This window comes from Pezoporus wallicus, unplaced genomic scaffold (assembly GCF_028554395.1).
Source record: "Pezoporus wallicus isolate ANWC-B61680 ecotype Strahan unplaced genomic scaffold, APGP_CSIRO_Pwel_v1 contig_2132, whole genome shotgun sequence".
NCBI lineage: Eukaryota > Metazoa > Chordata > Aves > Psittaciformes > Psittacidae > Pezoporus > Pezoporus wallicus.
In genome coordinates this window covers 1,675,353-1,697,079 of record NW_026637551.1, presented here as the reverse complement: position 1 = coordinate 1,697,079, position 21,727 = coordinate 1,675,353, and the positions used below count along the sequence as shown (strand labels likewise).

The 21,727-nt window shown below is 36.7% G+C and overlaps 1 protein-coding gene across 1 annotated transcript in view; it reads right to left on the bottom strand.

The window, feature by feature from the left end:
- Positions 1 to 21,727, bottom strand: part of CCDC171 (coiled-coil domain containing 171) — a 147,121-nt gene that overhangs the window by 77,922 nt on the left and 47,472 nt on the right. The window contains 7 exon segments of the mRNA XM_057406291.1: positions 3,060 to 3,176; positions 3,896 to 4,400; positions 12,195 to 12,383; positions 14,268 to 14,435; positions 16,331 to 16,531; positions 18,425 to 18,514; positions 21,327 to 21,430. Coding sequence (XP_057262274.1) covers positions 3,060 to 3,176; positions 3,896 to 4,400; positions 12,195 to 12,383; positions 14,268 to 14,435; positions 16,331 to 16,531; positions 18,425 to 18,514; positions 21,327 to 21,430 — 1,374 coding nt within the window.

Sequence of the window (21,727 nt, the reverse complement as noted above, 5' to 3'; positions counted from 1 at the left end):
AGTAGTAAATCTAGCTTCATGTTTAATATAGCACTCTTTCAATTCATCTAAAAATCTTATCCAGCATTGTTATCTTTATCTATCAAAACACTATTTGAAATAATAATTAAAAAAAAATTCTTATTCAGAAGAAACTGCATTGCACCACTCTGTCTACTTTGGCTAAGGCTCCTATATTTTACTTGTGTTGATTCCCTATTAGTAATCACTTAAAAGATGATCTATCTTCAATATTTTAACAGATCATCCTCTCCTACCCATCTTTCAGTTTCAAAGACAATCTCTTTTCTCAAGTGAAGATGCATTCACTAGTTTTAATGTTTAGTTAAGAAGAACAAAATTAAACCAAAAATTAAAACTAGAACATCTGCACTGCTTTCACAAAACCATCTAAAAAACCCTCTCCATTATCACAATTTTTGGTAAATACCAAAACAAGGATACTGTCAATGACCTACTGTTCTCTCATTTTTCCTAGTATTTCCAGCTGGTATCTCATTTTACACAAGACTGTTTGCCTGCCAGAAAAGGCAGTATTTCTCCATACGTGCAGTACCTAGGATGGCAGCCTCTTTCCCTATGTCTACAACCTTTAGTACAACTGTAGTAAAAATAAATAACAAATAATTGTTCAGGCAATTGTTTTGTACTATTTTAAATGATTGTTCCAGTTCATAACCAAATTATTCTTAGCATCTACAACTTAAGGTATTTTATTGGGCTGGGGAATAACAAGGCAAATCATCACCTCTGGGTTTTGGGGGTTTTGGTTTTTTTTTTTTTTTGGGGGGGGGGGGGGTGTGTTATGGAGAGCATTTTTTGATTAAATACACATTAATATGTTGAGCAAGGCACTGACTGCTTTGAAAAATGAAGTGAGAATATAATGCAATTCCACAAAAAACTGTATCTATAATTACTGGGAAGTGAATATATGGTTTAAGTGTGCACATTTTAAGTACCTGCCCACAAAGGATCAAGAAATTACAGTAAAAGTATTAGGTACCTTGTAATGTGTATAAGAAATTATTAACACAATTACACAAAGAGCGGTTAATTCTTACAATTAAAGAAATGGTGAAAAAAAGACAATGAAAAGTGAAAATCTTCACTAACAGATGAAGAAAATTCTTGCTTACACTGTTTTAGAGAAACGGAACAATCAGCAGGATGAATGTACTAGTAGTACTACACAAGACTAAAATTTTCATTCTAAGCTTCAAATTCTTTGTGCATGTAACAGTTGATGATGTTTGTATTCAAAATGCTTGACCTTTACTTTCTCTGGTTTATTGCAGTACAGATTCTGTTCAAATAAACCTACAAAACTAACATTTAAAAAAAACAAAACAAACAAAAAACAAAATACCCTGACAATTCAGTGAACTTGTATTCAAACTGAATCTAAGAGATTATCCCAAGACATGCTGGAATGAGAACCAAACTAATGAACAGTGTGAAATGATTGTAAATGTCAAACCAAACCCTATTTATTAAAAGCTAAAAGCTCCAGAAAGGTGTCTTAAATCACCAGAGCATGTAAGCCCAAAAGTTTCAGTGATACCTGAGCAATCTTGATTTGGTTTCTTTCAACTGCCTCACATGGTTCCTGAGAACCTAGCCATCTTTAACAGTAATTTTAATTTAAGACACCAAACCATGCCATATTGTACCTCCAGGCAGCACCTCCTGTGATATCCAATCTGGAACTGCCATTATTTCAAGATCTGAAGAGAGCAGATGCCCCTCAGATTTCCTATTTATATCTAAAATAAATTCCTAAATCATTAAAGTCATTTTGAAGGTTCGAATCCTACTTGAAATATGACTTAGAGAACATAAAATAATTTCCTAAGTATGCAAGCTTTCTTTCAAATATGTTCCTTCAGAGCCTTAACACTTCAACACTTCTGGAATTTCACGTCAAACTTTAAATTATTTATTACTACTTTTTTTGAACCACAGATTCTTGGGAGACTTTTGATCTCAAGAGCAACAGAATTCCAAGTAATACATGAAAAGTCAGATCTTGAGGTTCTGTGAAAATTATTTAAAATAGAGATAAGCTATGAAAAATCACCAAAGTGTGGCCATAATATTCTCAGCATGGCACTTCCTAATTCTCAAAATGAAAACTGTGTTGAGTGTAGAGATATCAAGAGGAGTCCACCAGAACTCTCATATACTTGAATACCAGCAATATATCATGAGGTCTAGGGTATTCTAATTAGTCACTTCAGCACATCGATGCTGCTGTAAAGTTTATCCTTTTCAATTTGCTGTTCTTTCTCAACATTACATACAGAGGAACACTTGCAGCAAAACCCTGCAAATATTATGAAACATAATTCAAACTTTGTTTTTTAAGGGTGTAAATTGAAGTTACTGAAAACAGGAAAGAGCACCTGAAACTGAATCAAAACACTTTTGATTCAATGGCTGATTTCGGGTACCAGTTTACTGAAAACAGTATCCATCAAATTCAATTGTTTTCCAGATCTGGAAAATCTAGATTAATATCATATAAAACACAAAAGATAATTATTTCTTTTCAGTCAGCAGCAGCAATATCCCAGGTTAAAGATGTGTGGGGTTTAGGGCCTACATGTAAGAAAAACACAGATGAAATAGGCACAAATTACATGTATTTTCTCTATGGAAAAAAAAATAGTTTGAGCTTCAGTAAAATACTTTTTGAATATTAGAACAGTGTAACAAAATAACTTCAAAGCTTGTAAATATTATTTCCTTGGAAGCTTTTGAAAACAAGTTCTCCAAATATCCACTGGCATGGTGTAGATGGTTCTTTTTCGGTCTCACAGCAATGGAGGAAAAGATGTTTATACACTTTTTAGAAGCACTTTACAGCCTACCAGTTCTGTGACTCTATACAGTGAAATTACAAAGTATCCTATCACTAATTAAAGAAAATTAATCTGTTCCAATACAGCTCTCCAGAGATTTGATCCAGAATAGTTTAGATAAAATCCCCAAAACTGAAATCATGTAAACACCCTTATTTTTTATCTTATACAACAAGAATATACTTTTAAATTTACCTGTTGTGTTAACAACATCCTGTAATTCAGTGACAGAACTTATAATTGCAGCAAGGAGGTTAGAACTAGTAAACCAGCTGAATGCTTCAACACAGTGAATTTGCTCCTCTTCATGACCTGTGAAACAGAATTGTAGCTAGCAATAAAACTAGATCACTAAGACACTACTATCTCCTGCTCTTTCAGAAATTAACCAAAACTAGGTGTACAAGCTCCAAACTAGCTCTTCTTTCAGGACGATTTAAATGTATTAAATATGCTTCCAAAGCTACTAAAAGGAGTAGAAAAGTAGACAGATCTCCTAGATTGGGAAACATTTTTGATACCATTTATCCTTACAGCAGGAAGCATGAGCTGATCCAGTAACAGGAAGGGCCAGGAAGATTACATAATCTCTAAAGAAAATCTAGAAATCCTTTATTAATATTTTACTTGAATCAGAAAGCCACTTTTTGCATTTTTAGTAGGAAATAAATATTAGAAGTTATTAATAGAAGAGGAAGCACCTTTTCAAAAATGTACATTACAATGTATTTACCACAGAGAATGTGGCAGCAACTAGTTCTGAAATCTGTAATGCAAATGTCAAGAATATCAAACAGTATGAGTTCACATGAGTAGCTGTAACTTTTCTTTCAATGCTTAACAAACTAAATGTTTCCTTTTCAGAGAAAATTAAATTTTTCAAGAAATCCAGAAATCACAAATACAGAAACTACATTTACAAAAAGGTCATTAAATTTGTCTTTACACTCAATTAATAACATTCCTGTTTGTTATTTACTAACCACGTAATTTGACATAACACTTATCAAAGCAGAAAACCATTTGCTTACTTGACACATTATGTTTGCCTTTGGATTCTCCTATACAAACTAGAATTCCAATGCCTTCTTTGAAGCCATCTACCCAGGAGAAGAGGGAACTAGAAGACTGGGCTAAAACTTTAAATCTGTTAGCTGCCAAAACTGCAATCACATCTCTTCGAAAAACATGAATCAAGCCTTTGAGTTTTCTTTTCTTCCATTTTGCATCATCTTGACTGTCTTCCTCTACGTCAGAGAGTGCATGAACTAGGGTCCTAATCTCCTGGTTCACTAATTCATAAATGTTGACCTGATCCTGGAGAAGGTCCCTCTGGGAAGACATAGCACATGATCGGCCGTAGAGAGGATACAGGGCACCCGCCAACAGAGCACAGGCTACCAGGAGAGATGAATGCTCCTTCTGAACCTGTGTTAACATATTTTTCACAGAAACATTTTCAAGGGCTAATTTATCCCGTCTTCTTTCAAGGACATAAATTTTTTCCTTGTTTTTTTCTGCTGTTTTTTGGTATTCCTGAGATAAGGGGAAAAAAGAAAATCAGAAAAAAAATTACTCAGAGAATATTTTTTAAAAATAAAAAAATCATTTTTAGCTACACAATTTTTTTTATTTTGGGTTCAAATAACCCATTAAAGGAACAAAAAAATATTACTAATGACTGTTAAAGGATCTCACCTAACAAGCAGTTAGAGAATCAGATGTATGAAAAGAATTCAATAGCACAAGGAAAATCTGCACAATCTTCAGTTAGAAATACGATAATCCACTAGTACTGCAATTGCCCACAGGAGGTCTGACAGTACCCGATCATCCACAATACAGTTTTATGAGCTGGTTTAACAATAAGTAATTGCATCCTCCATTTCAAGAAAGAACTTTGTCTTTCAAAGCAGAAATGAAAGTTAGTGTAAGGGAGAGTAAAAAAACAAGTAAGACTCTGGAAGATAAACCTAAACAGATTGGCAGCAGCTGGGAAAGGGGAACTAAAGGTGATCTCTTAATTACTTTGTAATCAACCCCCTACTTATATATTCACAGATTAATTAGGTCTCATACAGCATTATGTTTTCAAAAGGACAGTGTAATACAGATATTTTTATTTTGACTAGTGACATTACAGATTTTTTTCAACTTATTTTCCTCTGTATGCCCTGATATGGGGAAAGAGGAAGATTTAAAACAGTAAACCAGTCCAGCAAAATGAAGACACTAACAAGCCAGGGAATGCCAGGACTAAGGTTAGACCATGCACAGACTGGTTGCTTTTGATAACATGCAGTTCTTGTACAGAAATCAAGACCCTACGCTGGGACCTCAGAGAATTAGATTGGTTTCTTGATGCATGACAGTCCTCTGTGATTGCAATAACCACTTGAGGCTACATTTAAACAAGATCCAGAGATAAATTTTAGGCACTGTTCACAAAGAACCCACAAACTCAAGTTAAATACTTATGCTCCAGTTACAATACATGAACACAAAAACCCAAACACGAATGGAATGACAAGGCTGTATGATAAAGAAAAGAGAGGTTTATGCTAAGGTTTAGCTACCTCTCTTAGAGCTATAGGCAATTTTGCTGAAAGTGGGGTGAGGTTATTTCTGCCAGCGGTGTCCAAAAGAGAAGTAAAATGGTATCATCTAAACACATTCCCATGTGTTCTACTTTGTACAACTCCCAAGCAAGCAGCAAGGGGGGCACCCTGGTTTCTTCACCCTCCTCCACACTGCAAGCACAACAGTTAAAAAAAGATGCACAGCTCTCCATAGAATGGAAATAAAAGATTCCACGCTTCTATAGAGCAGTACCCTAGTCAGTTCAGACTGTCTCTTTTGTTTCAGAAAAGGAAGAATTTGTAGTATTATTAAAATACTTTCAGTAATACGAAAATAGAGTAGGTAACTAAAAGATTTAATTACAGAATGCAATTTACAGGTGTCATATGTTACTTACTACTCTAAAATTAAGTATGAACATGTACAATACTTTCAGTGTTACTGCATTATTTACAGTGTTTGATTTCTACAGAAAAAAAAAAAACAAAACAAAACCAAAACCCTGTGATAGTATGACTGGAAGGAACTGAAAAGGTAAGCTGAATTTAGAAAACAACTTATAGTTTCTAGCTGTCACAGATGAAAGGCCAGCATCCAAGTAAACAAAGTGTGATCCCTACAGGGTTGTTGGGCAGCAATACTAATATTCAGTGCTCTGCCTAATTAAAGCTTATTTTTTAAAAAGAATTTAGTCTTTTTATGACTACGGTTATATGGTAATACGGAAAACTGAACAAGACAATCTCTGACTACAGAAATGCAAAAGTTTTGTAAGTAAATACCCCTTGATTTTACCAGCTAATAATTGCTTCTGTCTTACCCCACACTGTTTCGAGTGTTTTCTTCAAATCTTAAAAGCACACTTTTTGAAAGGGACACCATTTCTTCCTAAACATTGGCAAGCCAGCTTAAGGGACACCTCACTGGGTTGCAGAGCTTGGTGGATTCCAAGAATCCTTACCAAAAACCAGGTGCAACTAGCAATACTATTTCATCCTACTTCTTACTATATCCTTACCTTTTTTTCTGGCTTGAACTGGAAACTAGAAATAGAATGACACTATGAGTTCAAAAGGTTTTCCTGTATTTCAGTATTTTTCTAAAAATATATATCTATATATCTAACAATATCAACACCACTGTCCTCCCCTTCTTTCCTGTGCTTTAAGTACATCGGCAGACATGTCTATCAAAGACACCCAGTGGGTCAGGAACAGTATAGTTGCATGTACTTATCCTGCTTTGGCACTGATTGCACTGACTTTTGATACAACTGCAAGACACCACAGCCTTTAGCTATTTCACCAGCCTTGCTATAAAAGCCAGGCTGCCAAACAACAACAACAAAAAAAAAAACAGTGCAAATAAGATATTTTTCCTCCCTAGAGGTCTTTTTCCCTTTCCCATTTAGAAAACTTTTTATTTTTCTGTTGAAATTAACATTTTTTAAGTAGCTACATGATTTTTGTCTTGCAACACGTTTTTGTATATCAGAACAAACCCCTTCTATTTTAAGTGGTTGCCACAAAAAAAAAAATGGGGACAGATTAATAAATGTCTACATAATAAACAAACAGCAACTGACAGTAAAAATTCAGAGGACATTTTCTGTGAGAGTGTGCAAAGTCTAAATAAATATTTTTGAGAGGCTAAGGAACAAGCACAGTAGCATTTTCAAAATGGCACACCATCAAATCAAGAGGACTGCACTCCTGTTACAGAAGGCAAGTAAAAAGCATATGCAATTTAGGCTCCATTAACTCTGCCAACAGAGACCACTGACAAAGAAAAGCAGTATCTATAGAGTGCCTGTTTACTGCTGATCTATGATAAGGCCACTCTGGGAATTTTTGTCCTAGAGAAAAACAGTGAAACTGCTTTCTGATTACATTGTCCATCTGGCCTACAGTAACAGCTTTGAAGCAGTTACCTATTAGCATCCGTAGATTCTATCTTGCAATCAGGGACCCTGAACAGCATGGCTGGGGACAGAAGCAGTGGCAGGTGTCATCGCTACTAAAGCCTGAAGGTACTGCAATATTACAGTTTAATCATAAGGAGACCATTCTGAAGAGCCCTCACTCTACCACAGCTCCAAGAAAGAAAAACAGTAATTTCCAACATACATTACTCATACTGCTGTGTAGTTGGAGCAATCAGCAAACTTCTGAGAGTCTGAATTGACTCAGTCTCAGTCTGCCTTTGTACATGTACTGTCAACTGCAAAAACTAAAGAAGTCTCAACCCAGGATCTGAGGAGAAAGTATCTAGAAAAAGGCACAGAACACTGGTTGAAGACAAACTTGCAAAAGGATGCATCCTATGATGCACCATTAGCTTGGTGCATGACAGTAAAAATCACTACTCTTCCACTTCTGGAAAGGGAGCAGAGCCTACAAGGGATTGGTTTATTGAACTGCTTGTAATTAACACTCAGATTTTTGGATGGAAAATACAGCAAATTATTACAGTTTCCTTGTACTGCTAGAATAAATGTCCTAGAGTGATGAGACCCACAGTTCTACAATGAAATACAGAATAATGGCAAATCATATTCCACTTGCACTGATTATATGTTTCCTATAAAGTTTAATGAATAAAGCCTGTTAATTAAATTTAAATATTGCATTCTGTATGTTTACATAAACACTGGCATACAGTAATATCTAAAAGACCCTTAGATGACATTCCATAACTTGAGGCACATTTTTCCTTGTTTCCTATGGAAATAAGGCGACAAAGTTAATCTGTCCACACACCTATGATCCAAAAGAGCAGTGATCTTGCAGACAAATAGGGTAAAAGACAGTCAGGTCTTATGAAAAACAAGCAATCAGGATTAGGATAGCCCTAACAGAAGACATCCAGGGACCCTATGGTTTCCAGAAAGGTAAAGGTTTCATCTGGTATTTGCAGGCCCAAAGTCAGAAATACAGAAGAAATACAGAAGAAATTAAGACGCTTCTCTTTCCAGACTGACACTGAATGGTAAGGCAGGCAACTGGAATACAGGATGGAAAAAAGATGCAACAAAGTTTTGTTGAACACAGACACACACTGCCTAGATTACAACACTATCAGCCTGTACTCCAACTACTGTACTCCAACTTGCAATATGAACTACAAAACATGCCCATCTATTTCTAAGGGAAAGCATTTCCCTTTACGAAACCCAGCAGACCTGTACTGCAAGTTGACAGATGAAACTATTTTCTAGAAGACACGCCTAATGCACTCTCCAAAGAGAGCCATTATTTCAGAACATGCTCTGATAGCTCTTTACATATTTCAGCTGAACACATCAGCTGGTTCAGCACCATCCCAAACAATGGTACAGTACTGCACAGCACCAATTCTCCACAATATGCTAAGAATTCCACAAGAGATGACTCAGGACTTTATTTTTTTTTTTTTCAGCATCTGTAGGAGGTAGAAATCTAAACTGTGTGTCCCCTTTTTCTTTAGCAAGGTGTCCTGGGTTCAGCAGTAGCAGTCCATTTTTCTCCTTGGTAGCTGCTGCAGTGCTGTGTTTTGACTTTCAGCCTGGGAACAGAGCTGACAACACTGATGTTTACCCTGACCAAGGACTTTGTGAGTCTCATGCTCTGCCAGGGAGGAGGGGAGGCCAGGAGGAAGCAGGGACAGGACACCTGACCCAAACTGACCAAAGAGGTATTCCATACCACAGCACGTCATACCCAGGGAGGTAACTGGGAGCTACCCAGAAGGGCACTCTCTTCTTGGTTGAGCTCGTTTCAGCGAGTAGTATCATATTCTCTTCCCTCGTTATTTCTCTTATTATTATTGGTGGTAGCAGCAGTGGTTTGTGTTATACCTTAGTTACTAGACTGTTCTTATCTCAACCCATGGGAGTTACATTTTTTCGATTTTCCTCCGAATCACTCTGGGAGCTGGGGGCGGGGGAAGGAAAGAAAGAAGCAGGGGGAGTAGAAACTGCGTGGCTGACTGGGTTTAAACAATGACAGTTTCTTTTGGCCCCCACCATGGGGCACAAGCGGTTGAGATAATGACAGATCTGACCGGAGTGTGTCTAATCGAATTTGTGATAAGCATTCATTGTTTCAGATTAATAGTCACTCGTCACAATGCTGATTTATTGGCTCTCAAAGTTGTTGCTCTTGATCTCAGCTTCAGTATATTGCACCTTACTTAGAGGCGATTTGCTGTGTTAATGTTTTTCAAGTGTGGGGCTTGGGCTAAGGTTCTTGTCTCATTGTACTTTATGGTAATGACTTGTAATACAATAGAATCATTGATCATGAAACTGATCTGGCTTATGTTCCCAGTGTGGTCACCACCTTTATACTTTGGGAGGTATATAACAGAAGTGCTTAGCAATTACACATCTTTTTTTTCTCCTTCTCGGATGCTCAAACTGTGAAGGAGACATCCTTTTACCCTCCCAGTCCCCCACTCCAGACCGTTTACGTTTGAGAGTTTTGAAGTCTTTGAATGGCATTTTAATGCTGTTGAGACTTGTTTGCTGATTGTGATGGGAATCACCATGCTGGCATGCATACAGAGTGTGTTTTGCCCACGACCATTTCGTCTGATTTCAAGAGTTAAGCAGAGTCAGGTCTGGGTCTTGTCTGGGGTTAAACAATGATATAGGAGGACCAAGAGATTTTCCCTGAGGCTGGACACCCATCAGTGGCAGGGTTTGTGGGCTAGTATGGGCAAGGGTCTAGGTCAGTGGGCCCCTCCAGTACTTTGGAATTTCACCAACAAACAAGTGCAAAATCCAGAAAAATTAGTAAAACACTTAAATAAGGTGTGTGGTCATTCTGGCCATACCAGAGATGGACAAATCATGGCAACGTGCTGGGGCTTGGCCTATGCTTACAGGGCCTTGTTCAACACTATCCAGCACCTTCAAAAGGAAAAGAATGTCGGCGGATCTGAGGGCAAAGCAACAGTTGCGCAGCTACTTCAGCTCCAAGCACAGCAAGCTACACCACCCTCAGCGACAAGCTACCCAAACTTTGGCTGCAATGAACAGCGCAGCTACCCCAACAACAAGTAGAGCAGCTACGCAAACTTCGACTGCAACAGACAGTGCGGCTACCCCAGCTCCAAGCACAGCACTGCAAAAAAAAGAAACCGTCATGGTTAAAACACAGTCAGCCACACAGTTTCGTCTCTCCCCACTTCTTTCTTTCCTTGTCGTCGTCGGCCCCAACACCCCCCCCCCCCGGGCTCCCAGAGGCATAGGGAGGAGAATCGAAAGAATGTAACTCCCACGGGCTGAGATAAGAACAGTCCAGTAACTAAGGTATAACACAAAACACTGCTGCTGCCACTGATGATAATAATGATAAGAGAAATAACAAGGGAAGAGAATACAATACCACTCGCTGAAACGAGCCCGATCAAGAAGAGAGTGCCCTTCTGGGTAACTCCCAGTTACCTCCCTGGGTATGACGTGCTGTGGTATGGAATACCTCTTTGGTCAGTTTGGGTCAGGTGTCCTGTCCCTGCTTCCTCCTGGCCTCCCCTCCTCCCTGGCAGAGCATGAGACTCACAAAGTCCTTGGTCAGAGTAAACATCAGTGTTATCAGCTCTGTTCCCAGGCTGAAAGTCAAAACACAGCACTGCACCAGCTACTAAGAAGGAGAAAAATTGACTGCTACTGCTGAACCCAGGACACAAGGAAAAGTAATTTTTCAAATTAAGCTGTCTCATGTTATCATTCTGTTTGTTGGCAATGATTTCATTAGACGAAACTACAGGATGTTGGGAGAAGTTAATGTAAGTCTGGACGCCACTTATTCTACTTACAGGGATACTTTTAGTATTGTAAATCTCCAATGTGAGATGTAAATATCAAGCAAAAAATATATACAAGATTTTAACTCATTCCTAAGAAATTACCGTGAATTGCTCTGTCTGAAGAACACTTTGTAAATACATCTGTCAGAATGCACAGAGTTCCAAACCCAAGAGCTGAGTCAAATATTCTCCTGATGAAGTAGCAAATAACAAGGCCTATTCATTTCTCTGAAATGAATGGAAGTCAAAACACAGCACTGCACCAGCTACCACAAAGGAGAAACATGACTGCTACTGCTGAACCCAGGACACTCTATTTCATAACACTTAACTGAAACACGTGTAAAGGAATGTAACTGAAAAGACAATGAACTGTGTTTGTAGAACAACAGTGAAAATTTTAGATTGCAAACAACTTTTCTAACAATCAGTGACAGCAATTTTACACTTCTGAACCACTGCTCATTGTAGTAGTTGTACAATAGAGTCCTTTGATACTGCAGAAATCTACAAATGTAACTGTTAATTGGTCAGAATGTATATGACTAAATTTATCACCAGATGACACCACATCACCATTACTCTACAGAGTCTTTACAAAGCAGGACACTGAAGAAGTAACTGCTGCCCTGTACAATTCTTTAAACAGGGCATTTCAGTCTTACAGCTTTAACATTCTCAAAATAAAAAGAAATCAATAGCAACTGTTACACCAAATTAAACAAATCACTTTTGGAATGTTTTAACAAAGTAATTTGTTTCTTGCTAGAAGTGAAGTTAATGCTAGCAGAATAGGGGGAGAGTGTGCCGGGTTTTTAATTTTTTTTTTATTATTATTTTAACGATACAATGAAACTCCCAAACAACCTTAAATTGGTTAGTAGCTGAAAAAAGCACTGAAATAATCCATTAAATATTTACAAGAAAAAATAAAAAAATCAGAGGTTCACAGCACCATACCTGTACCCTTGCATGAACTTCCCCAAGGAGACCATAGTACTGCTGCTCCAGATACACTTTTTGTTTCTGCCAACAGCTTTCCTGTGCTTTCATTTGTTCAGCCATTTCACTAAAAGCATCTTCCTGGCTCTGCTGAAGCTCCTTCACAGTATCAGACTTGCTCTTACAAATACATTCTAGATGAGATATCTGTGTGACATATATTTAAAAAAATTCTTTTACCTCCCAAAACACTTTTTTACTTTAATTGTACATATTAATTTAAGCACAGGCTATTTCATCATAAAATCAAATTGTAATTTCTTCAACACATTTATTTAAAATAAGTAAAAACCTTTAATGACAGATTGCTTACTTGACTCCTTCAAGAAAACTGAGACATATCTAGGGATAATGAATTTTCGTTGGTTTCAGTTTTGTCATCCTTATAACACCTTGCATATACCTGTTGCCTTCTTTGTTGGAAACATGAACTGGACACTTACTGTATTACTCTGAAACAAGTGCAGTAAATTTTGTGCTGCTAAATTAGCAAGTAATAATAAAAAAATAGCCCTTTTTGGGGGGGTTTGTTTGTTTGTTTTACTGGAAAGTTGAAACATTCCACGTATTATTCAGCACTAAAATAATTTCAGGAAATTTCAGTGCACAGAATGTTTTTCTTCCAAGTAGCTCATTTGTTTATGATGTGTTTTCAACAAGCATGAAGGGATTCACTCTGTGGTCTAGTTTTGCAGGTCTCATGCAAACTAAATGGAGAAATGAGTTAAGCTAACAATGACCTCTAAATACATATGCCTATACTTCATTATTAGTTACTAGATACTAGAATATCAGCAAGATATCTTCCAAAGAGTTCACACAGAACTTCAGGAGAAAAAAATTTGTTCTCAGTAAGCAGGTAACACACAGGTAACTGCCCCAAATCACTGAAAAGCTGGTCGGAACATGGAAAGAGCCCCAGAGACCTCATAATCAATGTCAATAACCATACTAAATTAAAAAGCAAGAAACGATAATACACAACCCCCCCAAACACTGCCAACAATGTTCAAGCCCTTCTCTTCCATTCCTTTCCCTCCTTGACATCAAAAGGAAAATAGAACCATACATCCAATCTGCACAATCCCTCTTTGGTAAATTCCATTGACTTCTGCGGTGTTTACTAAATAATGGGCAAAGTGAAAACACAGTTCACTGTAACCAGCCTTGTCCCTTAATCCAGCCATAACAGAGGCCACAATTCCAGCGGATGAGAAACTCCTGAAAGAGCTTTCCCCTCCTGTGCCTGAAGAACAAAATGTCAGAGCAGACAAGATCTGGAGCCACTGTATTAGACTGTATGACCAGCCTGATCAGTGCAGGCAGAACATGAACTGAAATCCTGAAGAGTGGCATACGTTACCCCTTGGAGCCAGTTTAAGTTATTTAAAAAGAAGTCTTTTCATTCCTGAAAACACAGGGATTTCCGGGGAGAAAAGCCACGTAAGCTTATTCACATTAAAATCATTCAGAAAAGTACATCATCTCCCTTAAATATTAACAAACTTTATGAAAATAAATGTTTTTTATTGTATTTCTGAACACAAATTTCATAATCCAAAAGTTACAATTAAACCAAATAAACACACTAGCATTTTTTCAGATAGTACCTCTGAATCATAAACATGAAATTTAAAGATGAAGATCCTGAAGTGCATTTTGTTTCTGTTTTATGCTAAAATAAAGACTTGCTTTATTAGTGTAAATGACTAAGTCCTTTGAATTGCTTCATCAGTAAGATTAATTTATTTTCTTTTAATTAGGTCCCTGTGGCTAATATTGGCTAGTACTATTAGCATGTCCTGCACAGAAAGTGGAGCTTAGAGACTTCATACAGACTTCAGTCACATTTACATGCCCACAGCAATGGCATCAAACCGAGTTGTAGACAAGCCATAATTAATGGTACTGAATTATTAACATCCAAATTCTTTTTGAAATAAGATGAATGTCAGTCCTTTTTAATGATACTGTGATGTGGACAAATGTCACTGAATTTAATAGAAGTAGCTGGTGCCTAAGGACACTTACCTTCTCATTAGCCCCGGTGAGGTCTAAGATCAGGGCATCAACATTCTCCTGCAAGACTGCACAAAGCTCAGACCAAGAGAATCTATCTATGATGCCTTCTGGTTGTTTTATAAGCACACAGCCTGCTACCAAACGCTGGTATAAGCTATGGAGGAAGGTTAGCTTCTCCTGAAACAAAAAGAAAAATTAACTGTTGTATCTGAACAGTGTTATAATCCAAAGAGATGCATCATATGTGTAATAATGTGAGCTGCACACAGCTGAAAACCCCACAATGCCAATTCTCAAATCTTGTCAAAATTCCTCAATCCCTTGTTAATATTTGCAGCCATACGTATTAAAGCCAGAGTAAGGAAACGGTTATTCAAAATTTGTCTGATTACACAAATAAAGCCAGCCCAATCTTGCAGTGGTCAGAACTAGTATCTGATACAAATAAAAATTTTCGTGCTATTAGTAGATGCAATCTGATCATTCATGTTAACATGTTCAGGTACAATCAAATTGTACGCACCTCCTATATCTGCCCAATACATAGAAAGTTGTCTGATTAGTTTAGCAGCATAGCACACTGCTTATACAATTACCACTCTAAAGTCCTTAAAAAATTATTTTTGTGCTGATTATGTGTAATAGACTTGTAGCTTCATCAGTTAAATTCCTCAAGCCATGCCTCATTCATTTACACTAATTTTCATGTAAGTATAATAGATACAAATATTTTAGTGCAAACATAATAAATTGATGCAAGTTACCAATACACTTCAGGAACAACAGCATGCAACAGAAATTTCAGCCTTCATCCTTTTAGTACATATATGCAACTTAGCAATTTCGATTAAGACAACAATAGAAAGCTGTACCTCAAAAGCCACAAGAAACAGAGCCTTTATTCCAAGTCAGTAAACTATTGCAAAGGTTCCCATTGTTTTTCAGGGGCCCTGGATGAGGCTTTACATTAAGAAGTTGTGTTACCGAGATGGGGAACTATGCTTTTTCTGAGCCCTTTCCATTATACTTCAGTGCATTTTCTCAAAATTACTCAATGGTATTTTTAGGCAATAAAAAATTGCAGTTTAGTTTAAACTTCACTTCTAGCAGATCTCATTCCCTACTGAAAATTCAGTGTGTCACCACCATTACATTTTTGCTTGAGCTGTGACAAATCAAGGATGGTAATTATCCATTTGGCGTGAAAAGGAGATCCCAAGACCCAAAATCAATTCACACATGTTGAATGCAACCACAGTGTTGTAGACATGCTGACTTTACAATATAGCCAAGCCTGTAGTTTCATTCACTTTAATCATTATCTCATGTGTATAACAATTCCAGCTGCTTCATGTGGACACAAATTAAATACCAGACTGTAAAAGAGGTGGAAAGAATGTTTTCTTTTTACTCAGTTGGCATCCATGTCCAAATCTGGGGAAGTAATGAGCTCAATATGCACAACCATGATAAAGTATATCATTGCTATTGCTAGTACTTTTTTGCTTTACTGGGGGAGAAAAAGCAATAAAACTAACATCTGTAAACAAATATAAGGAGAGAGATAACAATTCTGAAACAAGACTTTGTGCAGCAATTCCCACATACAGCATACCACAACAAGCTAACAGGTAACAAATAAGAATTTCTAGGGTTTGTGTCATGCAGGCGAAACTACCTCAACTCCACATTTGCTATCTATCAATTGCCATGTGAATTAGTAACACATGATGATGACTATTGTATGTTTCAATTGTAAAACATTTTTGTTAACTTTCAATTTGAAAGAAAGAAATAATTGTTCATCAGGCATAGCTCTTTAAATAAACTTAGTTGATCAAAAAATCAAACACTGGAAGGGTTAAGTTATTAATTCTGCTACAGAAGGAAGGAGAACGAGTATGTCCTGAGATCCTGTAGATATTAAATACATATTTCAAAATACGTATCTTAAAATCATATTTCAGGGATAAATCTGTTAAGACTAAGAATAACCATTTGATGTATGTAAATGTATAAAGTTAAGATTAAATAAAGACGCTCTTTGACAGTCATCTTGTCTTTGGTAATACCTCCATATCCTTCTGGTAAGCCCTGGTAAGCTTCTGGATTTCATTTTCAGATTCTGTGACACGTACTTTCTCCTTCTCCCAGCATTGCTGTACATTCAGCAGTTCAATTTTTAAAGCTCCTATTAAAGTCTCTCTGTCTGTACATTTAGTGTGCAGATGATTTAACTCTTTATTGGCATCATCTAGGTTATCCTGAGCTTCCTGTAGAACAAAATCATGGAACAGAAGAGAATTTTACTCTATAAAATGTTCCCTGATATCCAGTGCTCAGCATCTGAGGAAGTAAACAGTTGTATAGCCACATGTGTTCAGAAGACTGCAGGCTAAGCTAAGTATCTTTCAAAAACAGAATTTCAAAACTAATAATAGTCTTTCTCCACAGTTTGTTACTAGACAGCATCAGAAATCCATTTCAGAGTTAAAAGCACCATGGTGCAGTGACCTTCTGAATCCCCTTTACAGCCGCAACTGAGATACAGAATGCATGGATGCAAGTTATTCTCCACAGAGAGTAGAAAGCTCTCAGAGCTAGTGAAAAGATACACTATGTTCCTAAGTAAATCTCCGATTCACTACAGCTGAGTAGGTAGACAACACAGACATCTGCTGTTACCCACTGCATTCTTTGTCTGCACAGTAAAAAAAATGCGACTCTCTTTGGAGACTGGACCTTTGGAAGAAACTAATAATCAGAAATTACCATAAATACAGTCATTACATTACTAGTACCAAGTCTTGCAAGGTAAACAAAGAACTGAATACACTACCCCTTTTCAGCCAGAAGATTGCTGAGATGGAGTGGACAGATACACATGCTTTCCACTCCTACAATCACTGCACTTCCAGCACTGCTTAACTTTGCTAAAGGTCAAACTGAAAGCACTGTTTGTTTTTCATAAAAGCATAGCTGCTTATATGGGAAATATAATAGGAAAGATAATTCCAAATTCATCAGACAGTGACAACTTTCATTCTTCGTAATGAAAACACTAAAAGATTAAAGCAATGCCAATTTTGTAACACAAATGCTGTCAAGAGTGTATCTAGTTTGCATTCATATATACAGATTTATTAGCAAAAATTTAAAAAGAAACTAGTGAACTGCATAAAACCACCACCATCTGTGTGTAGCAAATTCAGTTTTTGCATGAAGAATACAGGTATCTGTTACAATGGATTGGAAAATTTTTAGGTGCCTTAAAAAGGTGCTGCAACAGAAGCAGAAGACTTAAGTTCTCCAAACATAAACTGGTAAAGAGAGTTTCAATCAGATAGCAGGAGATCACATGCAAGTAACAATTAGTATGAAGATTCAATGACTGCTGCAGAAGCATCTGTGACTAAAGTGATAAAGCAGCATATTCCCAGCAAAAGAATCTGAGTAACACTGGGAACAGAGATGTTCTATTTTGGCAGTAATATAATATACTGCCAGTTGGGAGATTAAGTTTAACCATGACCTCAGGACTTCCTCATTCCCTTGGCCATTGATGTAACCAGACAGGACATTACTAAACGGGTGTGTCAGCCAAAAACAGAGATCAAAAAAAATTCTTGTTCAGAAACTAAAGAAAAAAGTTCTCAAGTATTTTTATCAGTACTCAGGTAGATTTTATACTTGAGGAAATTTTGGGCTACACACTGTTAAGGCTGACCTGATGCTTCATACATGCATTAACTTGTCAGATAAACACAATAAAAATTAACAAAGGAAAGGACATCTTTAATAAAACGTGCTTTCATACAAACAGAGGTAATTAAATTCTCGCCCCCTTTTCTAGAGAAAAACAATTAACAGGAAAAAATTACCAATGCTGATTTCAATATAAAACAATAGTTTGCAAGTTGATAAATCTATTTTGAATTATTTCAGAACTGCAATCAGTTATTATCAGAAAAGATCAGTTAGGTAGTCTAAAGTGGTAACCAGAATAAAGCAGCATGTCTTCACACAAGCTTGCAAGGTAAACTCGTCTGCTCAACAGAATACAACAGAGAGACTTAGTCTGATAAGATAAAAAGGTACCATAATTACAGAAAAATACATTTTTTTGCAGAACTTTCATATTTTATGTTAAGTTCCTGAAACCATACCTTGAGGTCTTCACTTAAAGCACACATTTTCTCTTCAAATATCTCCAGTTCTTTTGTCTTCTTTTCACACAAAGCCTCCATTTTCCTAAGCTGTGAAAAATATGGAGGTCAAACAGGCTTTTACAAAAATGCTACATAATCATTTGAATATAAGAATTTTATATATAAATAAATTTTTAAAAAAAGTTTCTAATTCCTTTGGCAATATTCATACTCTACACAATAATGCGCTATTACAAAAGCATTAAGATTTTTATAATGATTTAAGATAAACAGCAGTGGCAGAATCCACAACTGAGTCCAATATTAAATTTCCCATTAACTTGCAAAATATCTGACAAAAAAACAAACTTTGAAACATGTGAAAATGTAACAAATTCAGATTATAATCTGGCCCGTGGTTTGAGAAAACGAGCTCTCAAAGTAAGTGGCAGAAACTGTCCAGCTGCAAGCCTGGTCTCTACTTTTTATGGAGTGCTGGGCAGTACTCATATACACATAAAAAGCAGCCATGTTCCTGAGACTCACTGTGACTACTGAGCTACTTGTGATGTTACAAGCAACCACCTTAGAGGTAGCTCATGATCAGTATGTGCACTAGCTTCACCTTCCACTTTCAAAAAAGATAACGACATATCATTATAACCTGTGTCTTTACCCGATGATGAAGTTAGCAATACAAATGTCTGAAAGAAAGCATCGAATAGGTATGTATTATAGTTCAGGTTACTGCTGGTACTTAAACATTAAGGAGCAACTCAGAAGTAAAAAAAAAAAAAAATTTACAAAATTTACAAATTACTTTGGAAATTAGGTTTTGATTTTATCTCAAATCAGGAGACTTGGCAGAACCCTTAGAAATAATTACAGTAAACTACAGAATGCTACTGGAGTATTTGCAGTCTTTCTGTTGGTTTACTAGTGTTTTATGTCTCCTCAAAAATATTTTAGCATCTGCACTATAGAGAGAGTTGAAAGCCTGTTATCTGTCAAAAGCAAAACACTTATACACCTTTCAGTCACACAAATGAATTAGATTGTTTAATCTAATGCTCTACACAGTAAGAGAGGTGACACATGGCAAGTTTACCAGCATATTTTACATGTACATACAGGTGCATACATATATTAAGAAGTCCATCAATATGCAGCGTCTTGTTTAAAATCTCTCTTTAAAAAGAACCAATAATTACTCAAAACTAAGCCCTTACTGCTGTGTATTAAAACATCCTGTTTTTATTGCACAGTGCCCTTCATAGTCCCTTTGTGCATTATTGCATTATTAAAAAGTTTTATTACTAAACATATCTAATATATAAAAAGCCAAAAGTGGAGTTATCTATGGAGGTGGGGATAATCAAGAAGGACAGAACACTGCCCTTTATGAAGGTGCTCAGTGATCTCTGGCTCTATATGACAACTTCAGGGTCAGTCACACGCAGTCCTACTGGGAAGTCTTGTGGCACGTAATCTGTTGGTCCTGCTCTGCTTGCGATTTATTTTCCTTGACAGTTCATTCTTCTTTCTGTCAGAATACTCTCTTTGCTTTCTTAGCAGCCACCCCCTTGGTCTCCCCACTGCTGTCTCTGGCACAGTTTCACAACAAAGCACATCACTAAGCCAAAGCCTGCTGAGTTGACTTTTCAACTGCGCTGCCTATCACGTGACATTCCCCCCCCCAAATAACAATTCACTGTGGGTAATATGTTCCTAGTTACTCTTCAGCTTCCAGACTTGGGTCTCAGAAGAGTTTCATAATGACTATGCACATCAGTTCTCTTATCTCACTGGGAGATACCTAGCAGTGCTTGCTGTTTGCAAAAGTATAACTGCTTCCATGGTCACTTATTTTTGTGTCCACAACAATCTCAAAGGTCTTGCGGGAGACCATTCCTCTCCCAATAAAAAAAGACAAAGCTGACACACTTTTTTGCCTGTTTTTTGTTTTTTTTTTTCTTATTTAAACATTGTGAGTGACTAGCTGGACTATGTATTTGTCAAAACAGAAGACAAAACCTAGAAATCAAAAAACACTACTAGCTTTCTTACAGTCTTATCTATCAGACCTTGCCCTTCTGTATTTGCCAATTTTATCCACAGATAAGTGAATTACAAGTTTGCACAGAAAGCTTTAACAGTGCAGTTAACTTCTCTCTACAGCCTTTAAAGCCACAAATTCATAAAACATTTACACCAAGAGAATTCATCTAATCATATTAGAAATACAAATGAGACAATAAATGTAAGATTGTGACTTCTCAGACAGTGAAATAAGACTAGTAGGACTGCATGGAAAACATTTGATTTTTTTTAAGGGTAAAACTTCCAAAACTGAAATAGTTCCATTACTGTCCTAGATAATTTACAAGTATTGTCACTGTCCTATTTTACTTGAAAAGACCTCAAAACAGCACCAAAAGAGATTTCATTATAAACACACATCTCTGAAAATTATGCCACTTTCTAAATGTACAAGGGAAGGCACATTTACATAACTAGTATCAATAACTGCTGAGGCTCAGGTGTTGTATATTTAGGAATACTGCAGTACACGCTGCCCAACTCTTACGTCATCATCTTTTAACTGAAATCCTAGATATGAACGGCTCATTTTCCTGAAAAATTATTGAAAATAATAACCCCAACAGGCTTAATATGAAAACAAAACCAAATTAAACTAAAAAGAAAAAAAAAAAAACAACTCTTCCCTGTCCCCCAGATTTAAGTGAAATTTCACTGTAGGGCTAGATTAGCGAAACAGTAGTGACAGATTATTTCTTTGGGTATATGTGAATCTGTCAACTCAACATTCCCACTCTTCTGACTTTTTTTTACAAGCAAAGCGTATGTACTGCTGCAGGCCGAAGGCAATACATATAGAGCCAAACAGTGCAAGTGTTACCTCATTAGACATATCTTCCAGCTTGTTCTGGTAAGCTGTCAAGGTACACCTCAAAGTCTCAAGGACAGAGAGGCTCGAAGGTTTATCTTTGTCCTTACAAGTGCCTGAAGGAAAATACAGAATGAAAATTAAGCCTTAAAGCCACACAGAAAAAACTACTCACCCTGGATGAGAGGTATTAAAATTAGTCAGTGCATCAATGACAGTACAAAATACTGAACAGCAGCTTTGTTCGCCACAAGAGATGCAGCCAAACAGCTGTACTTTTACAGCCAACACAGCTGACAGACATTCGTATAAAAGCTTTAATACAGACACAGAACTGTAAATTCTGGATTACATTTCTACTTAATATATATTTGGTATGTGGTCTCACATGTAATTCTACTGTGGTCAAGTCT